This window comes from Accipiter gentilis, chromosome 34 (assembly GCF_929443795.1).
Source record: "Accipiter gentilis chromosome 34, bAccGen1.1, whole genome shotgun sequence".
In the NCBI taxonomy this organism is placed as follows: Eukaryota; Metazoa; Chordata; class Aves; order Accipitriformes; family Accipitridae; genus Astur; species Astur gentilis.
In genome coordinates, this window is record NC_064913.1 from 14,794,289 (window position 1) to 14,807,565 (window position 13,277).

A 13,277-nucleotide genomic window follows, 5' to 3' on the forward strand; every position below is an offset into this window, starting at 1 on the left:
ATAATCTCTGATTGAAATGCAGTGATAGTCATAGATGTTATTTAAATATCTAGTGATAAGAGTTGAGTCATTGCTGTGAAAATAGAGTAAATTTACTAAGATCTAAGCAAATTTTCAAATGTTTTTGAATAAGCTTGAAAAGGAGCTGCAGTACAACAAATTCTCAGGAATAAATTTCTATTTAGAAATAGCACATACCAGATCATAAAAATGTCATTAGGAAGGCTGTGTCTTGCACTGTAACAGCTTTGCCCATGAAGTAGCATGTGAATTTCTTGTGCATGTATTATCTTTCTTGATCTCTAAGCTGTAACTATTGGAGGGCAATAAAAACTCTGAGTGAATGTTGGAATTTGTGTTTCCCTTATTACTTCAGCGTGAAGGCTGAGAGGTAAGGTATAGTGGGTTGGTTGGTTTGTTTGTTATAAAGCTTGCTGCTCAAGATGTGTGAAAAAGTGTTATCTTTTTTTAGAGAGGATTTTGAATAATAAAAAGGCACTAGGAAATCCTACTCATCTAAAATCAACTGTCTTACCCTGTAGAAATAAAAAATCCTTGAAAAACCTCTATCGTCTGGTTGTTCGTCCACATAGAGATGCAGTTTACCATGCCTGCTTTTCTAAGGATAGACAAAGAATAGCATCGTGTGGAGCTGATAAAACACTTCAGGTAAGATACCTATACATGAGTGAAAAGAGATGCTGTGTACATTTTGATAACATTTGCTAACAGTCCTGTCACTTTTCTTTCGCTATTATGTGGAGAAGTTAGGGGTTTAGAACATATTGCAAACAAATGATTGAAAATGATGTATTATTACATAAACATCAATTTGCATGTTTAGAATAGTAAGCCTCATCCTCTAGTTTGAAAGCTAAATGGTGTGATTTCAGGGTTTTTACCCTCACCACTGTAATACCTGAATGTGAGACACCTTTTAATGATACGGAAAAGCTCATAGCTTAAGTAATGCACCCCAGCATATTTAATACTTGCTTACAAAAATGTTATTTCCTGTCAGAGTAGACCTTCTACAGAACTGAGAAACAGTAAGATGTTTTAGTTACAGCTTTACTATTTCTATGGGATGGTAATGGACATTATGCTACTTTGGTGCTTAATTAGTAAATTGTCTTATGCAAAAGAAATAAATCTGGGGAGAAAAATGAACCCCTGAAGCTGAGGACAGTATTAGATTGGAAACAGGCCCAAAGTGTTTAGGAAGTGGATTAGGGGAGAGAGAGGAAAGTGACTAATACAAATTTGCCAGCAGTCTGCCTGCAGGGGAGCCAGCCAGCTCTCGAGAAAACTAGCAATCAGCCAGCCAGTAACCTGGTAAAGTGTCCATATTCCAGACAGCCAAAGGTAAGGGAAAAGAACAACTTTTCTGCAAGCCTTTGGTATTGTTTTGGATGCTTGATAAGTTGAGTACTAAAGTAATAATATTAGTGGTGCTTAGTTGCTGTTCATTTGGCTACTTAATGTGTTGTTACTGTGTTTTTATTTATTTTATTTGCTGGCTTCTACAATATTATGATCATGGCATCCACTTGAGGAGATGCCTGGTGGATGTACTCATTTTATGCTGTGCTGAAGTTGCTGTGCTGGGCTTCTGTACTTAATGGCCTCATTATTGAGACTGCAGATTGCTTATTTTTCTCTTCATTTTTTACTAAAAAAAGTAAAATCTGTGGATTGCGATTGCATTTAAACTAAACTTTTGTTGGAGATGTAACAGAAAAATTAGTAATAATCCTTTTTCATTTTTAACTTTGAACTTACTCATGTTTTTTCTAATAGTGGCCTAAGCTTTTCAGTTTTCAAGGCTACTTCTGCTGTTTCTGTAAAATAAAAAAAAGAATGATTGCTAAATTAAGAACAAGTATTCTGCAGAATTTACTGTAAATGTAGATTTCCTGTTACTTCAGTACTTATGTTCTTATTTGGACAAATACCAACCATTTCATTGTCATTGATGTGCCATTCAATGAAAAAGTAAAGGACAAAACGGGGATTTCACAACTGTAGTATCCTGAATGTTGCTGTAAAGAACACTGTGATTTGTTTGAATAATTAAGAATATGTAACCTAAGGAGGAAAGGGAGACCTGATTATTTCCTCCCCCCTCACTGCCCCCATTGTAAAGTTAAATCCCAGAATTTTTGGAGATTAATTAATGTGACCCTTTTCCCCAACTGTCTTTTTATTGCTTATGACTAGCTCAAGACTGAGACTTGTGTCATCCTGTATGACTTTTCACTACTTACATTTTCTTGTTTGTTCCGCAAATCATCATTGCTGCTGAAATTCTTACTTTCCACAGAAGGATATCATATATTTATTTTTTTATATATATATATATTTTATATGTATATATTTATATAAAAACATAAACCCTGGAATTTGTAGCTTTAAGAAAAGTTTACATTTTGCTAATAGATACAACATTTTGCAGTTACTGTTAAAAAATACTGAGAAAGGACGTGGATTTAGGCTTAAAGAGTGAGGATAGAAAAAGTCATTAATGAAACACAAATTACATACAAAAATCTTTTTTAAAATCATTTTTCACCGTTTCTCTCCCTAACAATTTCTACCATCCTTACAAAATTGAAGCTCAAATTAAATTAAATATTTTTATAAATATTATGTTAATTTCCCTGAAATTATAAATGCTTTCAAAAATAAACCAATTTTATGAAAAGCTTATAGAAAGAGAGCTGTTTGAGAGAAATCAAGCTTATATTTGTGTTTTAAAATTGTATGTGAGTTGTAAGATTTTATTGTTTATTGTTTTAGGTGTTTAAAGCAGAAAGTGGAGAGAGACTCCTGGAGATTAGTGCCCATGATGACGAAATACTATGTTGTGCTTTCTCTGCCGATGGTGAATTTGTAGCAACTTGTTCAGCTGATAAAAAAGTGAAGGTAAGGAAATGGAGAGCAGAATTTTTTTTTTTCAAATTAATAATTCTAATTTCAGATTTAACCAACTCGGGAAGAGCAGATTCTTAAGACTAAAGGGTTTTTTAACTGTCTTAAATCTTTTGTGGATAATTCACTACTTAACAAACAGACAAACAGAGAAGTCCCACTTGTTACATGATGTAAAAGATGCTTAATGTTAACATCACGCTTACAGAATTACCACTTATTTTACTTGTATTATCAGATGATTCTTTTTAAGTAGAAAATAATGTGTGAGTCCAATCCTATAGATAACTTGAGATGAATGTATTCCTAATTCCTTTTTTCATGGTTTTTTTTCCTGTTACACGTGAATTATTTGGAATGTTTAATTCCTCAGTATTGTACAAAACCTTGGTGAAATGCCAGTGTTTATCAGATTCCAATCTGAATTATTACCTTTCATTTCACAACTTGTTTCTAATCATAAATATATATGCCTTCCCTTTATCCTCAAAACATTTTTGAGGTGTTATTAAGAATGTTTTAGGGCTTTATCTGTATTTCAGCATAGTTTACAGATATTTTTTTTTAATATGAAGTACTTTAAATATATTTAAAAGTATTTTTCATCCTTCAATTCTGTCTAGATCTGGAATTCAAGAACAGGCCAGTGTAAATGTGTGTATGAAGAACACTCAGAGCAGGTCAATTGCTGCCAGTTCAATAACAGAAGTGGTCAGTATCTTTTAGCCACCTGCTCGAATGACACTTACATCAAAGTAAGTGGAAAACGTTCATATTATTCTCATGCTGCTTATCATAACAGGATGATTACTGATGTATAAATATATTTAAATGCTATAAATTAAGGGGGTTTTATGAGCCTGGTAGAAGAGAGATGGCAACAGGGTACTGACTACAGCTCTGTAGTTGGTTTTCAACAAGGCAGGAGTGTTTATGCTCAGTAAAGGAGAATTGGTAAGCCCTGTATTAGTAGGGCATGAAGGTGGGGGCTTTGGCAAGACTTCTAGAGGGTGGGATGGGAATGGTAGAGTATGGGAGTGAAATACCTGATTAAAAACAGCATAAGAAAAATGAAGGCAGAAATTTAGGATTGAAAACATTAATAATGTAAAAAAGTGATGCTGAAAGATTAAAAAAAAGACATTATGGAAGTGTAGCAGGTACATTTTTTGATTAAATTTATTTGGAATAGTAAAGAAATGAAGGTAGAAGCCAACAAAATAACACTAATCAAAGCAAGAGGTTTGTCAGGTTAACCAGCTGGCATTGTTCAGATTAGGAGACAGTGTGTATACACAGAAAGAGCAGAAACTGGACAACTGAAGTCTGTGTCTGAGGGAAGGGGGAAATCAGAAGAATCAAGTAAGACCCAGACTGTGGCAAATAAGAGTGCAATTTCACAGTAGCCCTAAGCAAATCACATAGTTAACCTGCACTGAAGATGCCCTGGCTGTGTATCCTTGCCTTTGTTGCGGTGCATGTGCCGATCTTGTTCTGCAGTGGTATGGTTCAAGGACCCAACTCTGCAAAAATCTCTGTTTGGTGGGATTGGTTTTCTGCTCGTTTAGTTCCCTGTAAGGCTGAATTGCCCAGTTCCAGTGCAAGAGAACTGTTGGCAGTAACTGACAGCAAGGAGTGAGGTTGTTTGTGTGGGGGACAACTGTCACTTCCAGCTATAGCTAGCAGGATGTGAGGTGTTGTAATGGTAATGTGAAGTCTAATCTGAAGAGTTCCTGCAAGAGCTTGTGTTTGTGTAAATTAGAGGTAAAATACAGTTAGGATCTGATGTCAAGGTAGAAAGAATAGGCTTTTGTTCTGACCTCCTGGATGTCTCAGGAGGTGCATTTGCTGTCTAAGGCTGACACCTTGGAACAGGTAGATTTAGAAGGGGCTTGTTTAAAATGACCTTTTTTATACTCTAAATGTGTTTAAGATTTTAGTGTTTGACACTTTCCTGAGTGAATAACAGAAGTATGCACCTTAATCAAAAGGGCCTCATTTTTTTTCAGAGAACGCTGTACAAAGTGACTGTTCTTGTTTTGAGCTCTCACTTGAACACTCAAATGCGTGATTTTTTATTTATTTTTTTTTTAAATCTAGGAGAAAGGGAATAAATTTGGAAATGGAAAAAGGAAGTGTGGACTATAGGCTTGGAAAACTGTGTGTGAGAGGGGTGGGGAGGAGGATCCCTAAACAAAAAAACATATGGAATGTTCTTTTAGCTTTGTTAGTATGGATGTGGCAAGGATGATATTCAGACTGTCCAAGACTAACCTAAGAAATTTCATTTTTGTTATTGTGTTTAAGCTATATAATTCTGAACTTCAAAGTTGAAAGAGAGAGAGGCAAGAGGAAGCTTCTTCCTCAGTCTGAGGAAACTTTCAGTAACTTTGTGCTGTTTAAGGGCCTTGTCTGCACTGTACAGAAAATTTAACTACTTCTATGTAATTCTGATATTAATAGTTTTCATGCGCGTTAGCAGATGGAGGTAAATTGTGGGGTAGCCCAGACCATAGCATTGAGTCCATGAGCATGCGGGTAAAACTAAGGAAAAAAAATTGTCGTTTTGATTGCCAGTGCATGATTTTGAGAACAGCATGAACAATCTGTTATTCAGTAATTCATGAATACGATGATATTTATATGTTTATTTCTTATGCAGCTCTGGGATTTGAACAAAAAGTATTGTAGAAATACGATGATTGGTCATGAAAATTCTGTCAATCACTGTAGATTTTCACCAAATGATGAATACGTTGCTAGCTGCTCAACAGATGGAACAGTAAAGGTACACAGTGTATTTTTAAAGCAACTGTTTGTTTCGATGATGGATTTTTTTTTTAATAAAATGCAAAATAGGTATGAGAAAACTTTGTCTCTGCATGATCAGCTTTAATGAATTAAATCCTGAAACAATTGATTATTGGTCTTATTTTTAATGCAAGATTTTGAAATGGCTTGTCAGTACCAGGAAAGAAAACTTGGGTGCCTGTAGTTGTAAATAAATTCCTAGCTAGCCTCATTTTGAATCCTTTACTTTTCACCATTTTTTTTTTCTCCTCCTAATGTTAAGAAAACTTGAGGGGGGAGGTGAAACTTTTGGTTTTTTAAAAAAAAGTAGTTTAAGTTTTTAAATTGATTGAAAATTCTGTCATCTCTGAAAATGAATCATCAATAGACATAAAAATTAAAAGCCATTTCTGTGTGCTGTTTTTCATGTATGCACTAGAAGAGAATTGAGGGGTTAATAATGTGTTTTCCCTCAGAATCTAAGTATTATTTTTATTGCATTTGGTTGCAACAGAACTATGCTATTTCAGAACTGCAATTTTTAAAACACTGTTGTCTTTCTATAGAGTGGCTAAATAAGGACAGAAGGGTTGCTGTAGCTGTTGTCATTCAGAAGAAAAATTGTGGTGGAGGGAACAGAAATATTCAGTAGTTTTTTGACAGGTCCCTCAATGAATTTAAAGTGCACAGCTAGATGTATACCAGATTTCTCTTGGTGAGTGGACTTTTAATAGCATTGCAGAGCAGGTATCATTTTTGTTTCTATTCTTCTGTTAAGTAGAAGTTGAGACAGCATTGTAGCTTGAATGATATGAGGGAAGATCCCAGGGAGAGGGTTCTGCTATAGTGTAATCATATTTTTTGTGTGTGTGTTTGTTTGTTTGTTTTGGTGTTTTTTTTTCTTTGATTCCCCCCACCCCCCTTAAGCAATCTGGGCTTCTGAGTATTTTAATGCTATTACCTCTGCCCCTCTTCTTTCCTAGAAGTGATTGGGAGTTAGCTCTTTCCTGTTGTATTCCGTATCCACATCAGTAAAAAAAGGTTTTGTGTATTTCCTTTACTTTTTATTGCAGCTTTGGGCAGCGCGCTCAGGAAATGAACTGAAAAGTATCGAGATAAAAGATTTCTTCAAAAATGCAGATGAGCAACCAGATGATGTGGAGGTTTTAGTAAAATGTTGCTCTTGGTCCAGAAATGGTGACATGATTTTGGTAGTAGCCAAAAATAAGCTTTTGGTAAGTACCTTACTTTAATAATTTTCTGGAGGCACTATATTGCAATGCAGGTAGAAATTGTGATTAAAGATAAAATTCCAGCCCATTAAGATGTCACAGATACAAGGTGCCTGGTTTCAAGTGTGTGTGAAGTAAAAATATGTGGGCAACAAACTTGTTGACTGAGAGAAATACCTTCTAAATTCAAGAATGTACGCTGTTGAGCATATAAGTTATTTGTCTATAATGAAGTCATTCAGACTGGGTGCTGACTATTGTAATTATGTGTTCACAGCTTTTTGATGTTAAAACATGTGGTTTACTATCGCAAGTCATCGTAAGTCACCACAGTACAATCCAATACTGTGACTTTTGTCCTGGTGATGAGTTAGTAGCAGTTGCTTTGTCTCACTGTTCGGTTGAGGTAAGTGAGTGTCTTTCTTACAGTATACTAGGAAAGACTGCTTGTAATATAAAACGTCACATTTGTCTTAATAGTTTCTTGCATGCAGAGGTAAAACAAATGTGGCTACTTTAGCAGGCTTTCAATGTTCTTCATTCTTTTTTAATTTTCATTCAGTTCTGAAATGTAAAATATCAATTGGGAAATAACATTTTAAAGTTACATGTTCGTTTTGGACAACAGAACTCATGTTTATATTAAAAGACTAGTTACTAAATTCATTTAAAGTTATTGTTGTCACTCTCAGGAGTATTGCTTAAAACAAACCAAACCCTCTCTCCTATGCTGCTACAGAACGTGGCAGCTCACCAAAAAGGAATGAAACAGCTAGAGTAACTTTGGGACTGGCATGGCTGGAGTAAGCCTGTACAAATATCCGTATTGGGGTTGGCTTTTTTGTTGTTTGGGGTTTTTTGGTTTTGCAACCTACGTGGTCAAGTTGAACTTGTATTTCTTTAAACTGTGAGTGATTTTTTTGGTTTATATTCTTCTTTTTTTTTCCCTCTTGTCTTACAAAATTCCAGCAGTCAAAGGGGCTGCTGATTCAATTTCCCTGACCATTGAAATGTGATAAGCAGACACAGTTCTTGTTACGTCTGATTTCAGAATGAGAAGTAAGAAAATCATAGAAGAAATAGTAATTAAGTATGCTGCTTCTTGTTTTGCAAAGTTTTCCCTGTAAATGCAATCTAAATCACTTGAGTTCTTTTTTCATATTTTTATTGTAGTTATGGAATATTAAATCTTTATCAAAAGTGGCATATTGCAGGGGGCACATGAGCTGGGTTCACTGTGTGGCATTTTCGCCAGATGGATCTTTATTTCTGACATCGTCTGATGACCAGACAATACGTGTAAGATGACATCTTTCTTTTTTGAAAAATGTGAATTTTTATATATATATATATATATATTCATTTAAGAAAGTGTTCATTATAAAATTATACATCATATACAATATATACATAATCTATTTATATTATGTATTTAGTCTTTAGGTATGTTTATAACCAATAAAAATTTGAATATTTGTTACAAAATTATTCAGATACACATTAAATGAGCGAGCTTTTTTACTGTTTATCTAAATTTACTGTGTATCTATATGATTTTTTAAGTCTGGCTGCTCAAGAGTAATTGTAACCTTCTGTTTTGCTTTAGATTTTATCTGAATCAGGAATTGTGAAGTTTTTTGAGGATCCTAGCAGACATGATATTACTTTCATTGTTAGATTTATTTGCATGTCAATATTTAGGATAGACTTCTGTAGTTGTAATGCCTCATTAAAACCTGTGAAAGTAGAACTATAGTTTACCAAAGTAACCTTTCCTTTTTTCCCAAGTTAACACTTACATTCTTGAAATTTTGAAAGCAACTGAAGAATAGAAATCTGTACTTGGTGTTTTTTTGTAACTGGATTTCAACATTCTTCTTTGGATTAGAAAATTGTGGACTTTATAGCTATGCCTCTAAACACAGGGAGTCTACTAGTCAGCTTGGAGAAAATTAGTTCTGTTTCATCTGTTGGAATCACTGTAGTAATTGCACGATGTTCCTTAGTAAATAAAAATAGCAGAAGCATAATTTTCACTGTTTTAAAAAAATCAGTGTTACTTGCAAGTTTGTAAGACTTTGGTTTACAGGTACTCTTACTTAGCAAGTTTTATACCTTGTCCTTATAAAACTAATGAAATACTGTGTTCTTCAACAGATTTGGGAAACAAAGAAGGTGTGCAAGTCTTCTGATGCTGTGCTAAAAAGTGAACTAGATGTTGTATTTCACAATGGTGAAGTGATGATTTTAGCAATTTACAATCAGAAGCATTTGCAAGTAAGCTGTGTTTCTCAATATGTTAGTACATTTGAATGTTATCTACACATCTCAGTAGGAAATGGAGGAAGAACTGAAAGAACTGCTTGTTCACGGCTTTCAGCAGTTGAATCTGTAGCAGAAGACTGTATGTATGATAACATTTTTATGCCTAGAAACTCTGCCTAGTTTAGTAAGGAAAAAATGAAGTTTGAGGGGGAATTTCCATACTGATGTTGAAACTGAAGCTGGATGCAGAGGAACAAAACTGTTTTCTCTTCATGACTGGGAGGCTGTGGGCCCTCCAGGCGGCTTAGACGTGCGCAGCAATGTGTAATGTGTGCAGCAGGTATAGACCAGGTGTTCCACAGCACATGTATGTAGTGCATCAGAACTACTGCGTAACAGCTGAAGCAATCATCTCAAATTGGGGGAGTGCAAGTTGCGAGCCCAGGTCTGCCTGTAGCCTTAGGAGAGCATGGGGTCTTTTATGTCCTAAAGAAAATATTAATAGTGGATACACTTTTATGGACCCCCCCACCAAGTAGTAAGTACACCAACATCCAAAATATATTTTTCCATTCCATGATAGCAAATGCATGCACATCTTTTTTAATCATGATTCTCTAATAAATCAAATAGAGTCAGTTGATAGGACTTTTCTTTGAAATGAAGGCAATACAGTTCATTTAGATTATGCTTCTACTTGATTGTAACTGTTCAAACATGGAAGCACTTTCATATTTGTTCCAAAATACTGCATACGCAAACCGATTGTGTGTTAACCCACAAAACAGGCAATGCCATATCTTCGTTCATGAGAGAGCTATTTCAGGTGTTTAGCCTAAAGCAGCATCTGAATAGGAATGAACCTTTGTTGTGGACTGTGAAAGCAGTGAATTCTTATTGCTGGGTGTATAGGTAGGTGAGTGTTGGCTAGATTCTGTGCAGGTAATCTTTTTGTGTAGGGTCATGTCCTTTCTCATAATTTGGCTGAAGGCAAACATGTAAGCTATGTAATCCTGGCTGATCAGCATGACCATTGCCTTTATTTCTAGTCCTAGAGATGCTCAGCTTTTCCTAGGCTGCTACTAGAACGAGAGCTTTCTTTGCAGAAACTTTTCTTCTTGTTTGCTCTGTACTTCCTGTTTCACTCTTCCTGATTATTTTCTGTCCTCCTTCTTTTGTCTGTCCTGTCAACAAGTTAGCCATTTCTTACTTTACTTAAAAATCCTATTAAAAAAACCTTAAGTGGGATGATGGTGATATTTGAATAGTGGGGAGTATAGATGTGGAAATAGCTAAAATGTCTCCAATGGGGCCTTGGCAATAAAAAGATTTCAGACTTTGAGCCAACAGAAAGCAGTCAATGTTGAAACTAAAATTTATGTGAGCAAATAATGTGCGAGAAAAGAGAAGCTGCACCTGTTGCAGTGAAGAAATGGGAGAAACCAAAACGAATGGAGTTATACCTATTTATGTGGGGAGCAGTTCAGGATAATCGCTACGTTTTAATCTTCCCGAATTGTAAAATCTGTAGCGCCTACTATGTAATGGTGTAGTTTGGCTCTCATTTGAATTAGTAGACCTGATCTATTTATTTATGATTCGTATACTTCTGTTGTAACTTTACTTTAACCATTTCCTAGAGAAAAATGCTTAGATTTTCTGCCCTAAATACAATATCCTGACATCCTGTAGAGGTGACAGAAATCTCCGCTGTAGAAAGAGAATAGATTTTTTTCACCCTTACACAAGAAGAGAAATTGACTCAGAAGACAAATTGCAGTTAAACATCTGTACTGTAATTTAACAGTATATCTCTGCTATCACATCTCTAAAAGTAGTTTTTCTTGCAACCGTGATGTTTTACCCTTTGTAGGCTGTAATCTCTCAGAATTGGGGTCCTAGTCACCTTTTGATGTGCAGTATGCTCATTTTTAAACACTTCACACCTGTAGCTTTCTATGTTAAACTTTGTAAATCATTGGATTCTAAAGATTGGGGGTTTTTTTCCCCCTTCCCCTGGGGAATTGATCTGAGGGTGATACTGAGTTGAGATTTGCTGTATTGTGTGTGCTAATAAGTTTAAAGTCATGCTTAGAGGATGCACTTGAACTATTTTATGATCCATTTGGCCTGAGCTGTAAAATCTGGCTGGCAAGGTAAATTTGAGCATGGAGCTCACTATATGGCTTTTGAAATTTGGGAGTCACATCTTGAGTTAGAGGTAGTCAGACAAACTCTAGAAAGCCTTCTAATACTGAGATGAGTTTCCTGCTGCAAACTTGTTCTGTTCAGAGAGCATTCTATGAAGATAGTTACACTGACCTTAAAAGCAATTGGTTTTTGAAGTAACTGATCCTTATAATTCAAAGTCTGAAACTGGTACACTGTTCCTTTAGCGTTCTTAGCTCTGTTTTGTAATCTATTTAAGTTTAAATTTTAAAGTATTGTAATAACTTAATTAACTTCTTATCTTGCAGCTTATAAATGGAAATACAGACAGTGTTATTATGCAGACAGCAGCTCCAGAAGCCCCCATTTCCTGCTGTTGCTTAAGTGAAGATCTTAAATTTGCAGCTTTTGGACAGGAGAGTGGAACAATAAAGGTATTAAATCCTGAATTTGATTTTGAAAGTAGCAGGAACACACCCTTCTCGGTGCTTTTTCCTTTTAAAGAAGTGCAATTTGAATGACTTTGTACAATAATATTCTTCAACATAGTACTTTAAAGTGTTTACATTTGCGAGTGATGCCTAAATGAGAATAATTTAAAGGCAGTGCTTAATAACATAGCTCTGAATGTCATTTTACCAAGGACTAAGCTAATATGAATTTTTGGTTGTTCCAATCCATTGACTGAGAATCATGTATTTACAATCTCATGTTGTTTAAAAAAGAATTTGCATGGTTTTTTCTTCCATTTCCTCAAGTATGTAAAATAAATATAATTATTGCATTCTTCATTGTAAAGGTATTACACTTGTTGGATGGGAAAGTTCTGAAGTCCCAGGAGGCCTACAGGACATCTGTGCAGCATTGTCGATTTACCTCTGATTGTCAGACTCTCATTTCAAGTGCTCATGATTCAGTTATACAGGTTTGGAAGATATTTTAAAATATTATCTTGTAATTTATTTATAATGTATTTAAAAAGATCTCTTACACTATAGATAATGTAAACTCAGTAAATGACTACTGTATTTTGTATTGCTCTATCTTGGGGCAAGAGACTGTAGAAACTGTAGCCTCTATTTATACCTTATATGATAACCAATATTACACAACTTCCATTTTTAATGCTGTTGATGGTAGAAGGGCAACAACTCCTTTAAGACGGGTGAAAGGAACATTAATTTTCAAACCAGATAACTCAACAGTTCTGATTACATTAAGTGAAGGGTTTGGGACACGACCCAGAACTGGTTATATGTGGTAGGTCTGTCAGTGGGTTTGCTTATAGTGTCTGAAGGAAGGAGGTAGAGACCTGTCTCTGAGAGGGCTAGTGTGTCCACCTAGTCCAGTACAGTGCTGAATACAGATACTAGCTAGAAATAGAATGGCTGCACTAATGTGGTCTCGAATTAATAAGCTCTGCCTCTCAGCAAGGTAGATTTGCTCTGGAGAAGCATGTTGGTGTGTCTATATGGGCATTTTAGCTCAGCTCAGGGATGCACTTTTGAAGTAAATATCCTGGTCATTTATGCTTAGTGTGCTTTAGTTTGCACTGCAGAGCAGTTGCAGGCATGCTGATGGGATTCTTAAAGCAGAGCATGTGCTCCAGCTACTAATGAGCATTCAGCCCACACAACCAAACTTGAGCTGGTTTGAAGTAAAACCTCCAAACCACAAATGAGTGCTGGTCCTCAGCGCTGTTTTGCTCACCAAATCTGTTCTGACATCAGTGTTCTACCTACTTGCTGATATACATGTAACCTATGCAGCATCCCGCTTTGGTGTTTGTTCTGATCTGAAGCTAGCCTGAGTGCCGTCACTGGTCAATTAAGCAGTACAGACAGCTCACCAGTTTATCGGCTTTTGGATCCTTCTTTCAGGTCTTACGTG

At 35.5% G+C, this 13,277-nt stretch overlaps 1 protein-coding gene across 8 annotated transcripts in view; it reads left to right on the forward strand.

Annotated features, from left to right (window-relative positions):
* APAF1 (apoptotic peptidase activating factor 1) overlaps positions 1 to 13,277 on the forward strand; it is a 59,084-nt gene that overhangs the window by 17,369 nt on the left and 28,438 nt on the right. For 6 of the 8 annotated variants that reach the window (XM_049792387.1, XM_049792388.1, XM_049792386.1 and 3 more), the window contains 10 exons: positions 543 to 669; positions 2,800 to 2,925; positions 3,555 to 3,686; positions 5,594 to 5,719; positions 6,795 to 6,956; positions 7,231 to 7,359; positions 8,127 to 8,252; positions 9,111 to 9,230; positions 11,696 to 11,821; positions 12,187 to 12,312. In XM_049792387.1, the coding sequence (XP_049648344.1) occupies positions 543 to 669; positions 2,800 to 2,925; positions 3,555 to 3,686; positions 5,594 to 5,719; positions 6,795 to 6,956; positions 7,231 to 7,359; positions 8,127 to 8,252; positions 9,111 to 9,230; positions 11,696 to 11,821; positions 12,187 to 12,312 (1,300 nt within the window). Of the gene's footprint in view, positions 1 to 472; positions 670 to 1,273; positions 1,366 to 2,799; positions 2,926 to 3,554; positions 3,687 to 5,593; positions 5,720 to 6,794; positions 6,957 to 7,230; positions 7,360 to 8,126; positions 8,253 to 9,110; positions 9,231 to 11,695; positions 11,822 to 12,186; positions 12,313 to 13,277 lie in introns of those variants that run through there. The other 2 variants (XM_049792391.1, XM_049792392.1) reach the window with 2 other exon arrangements.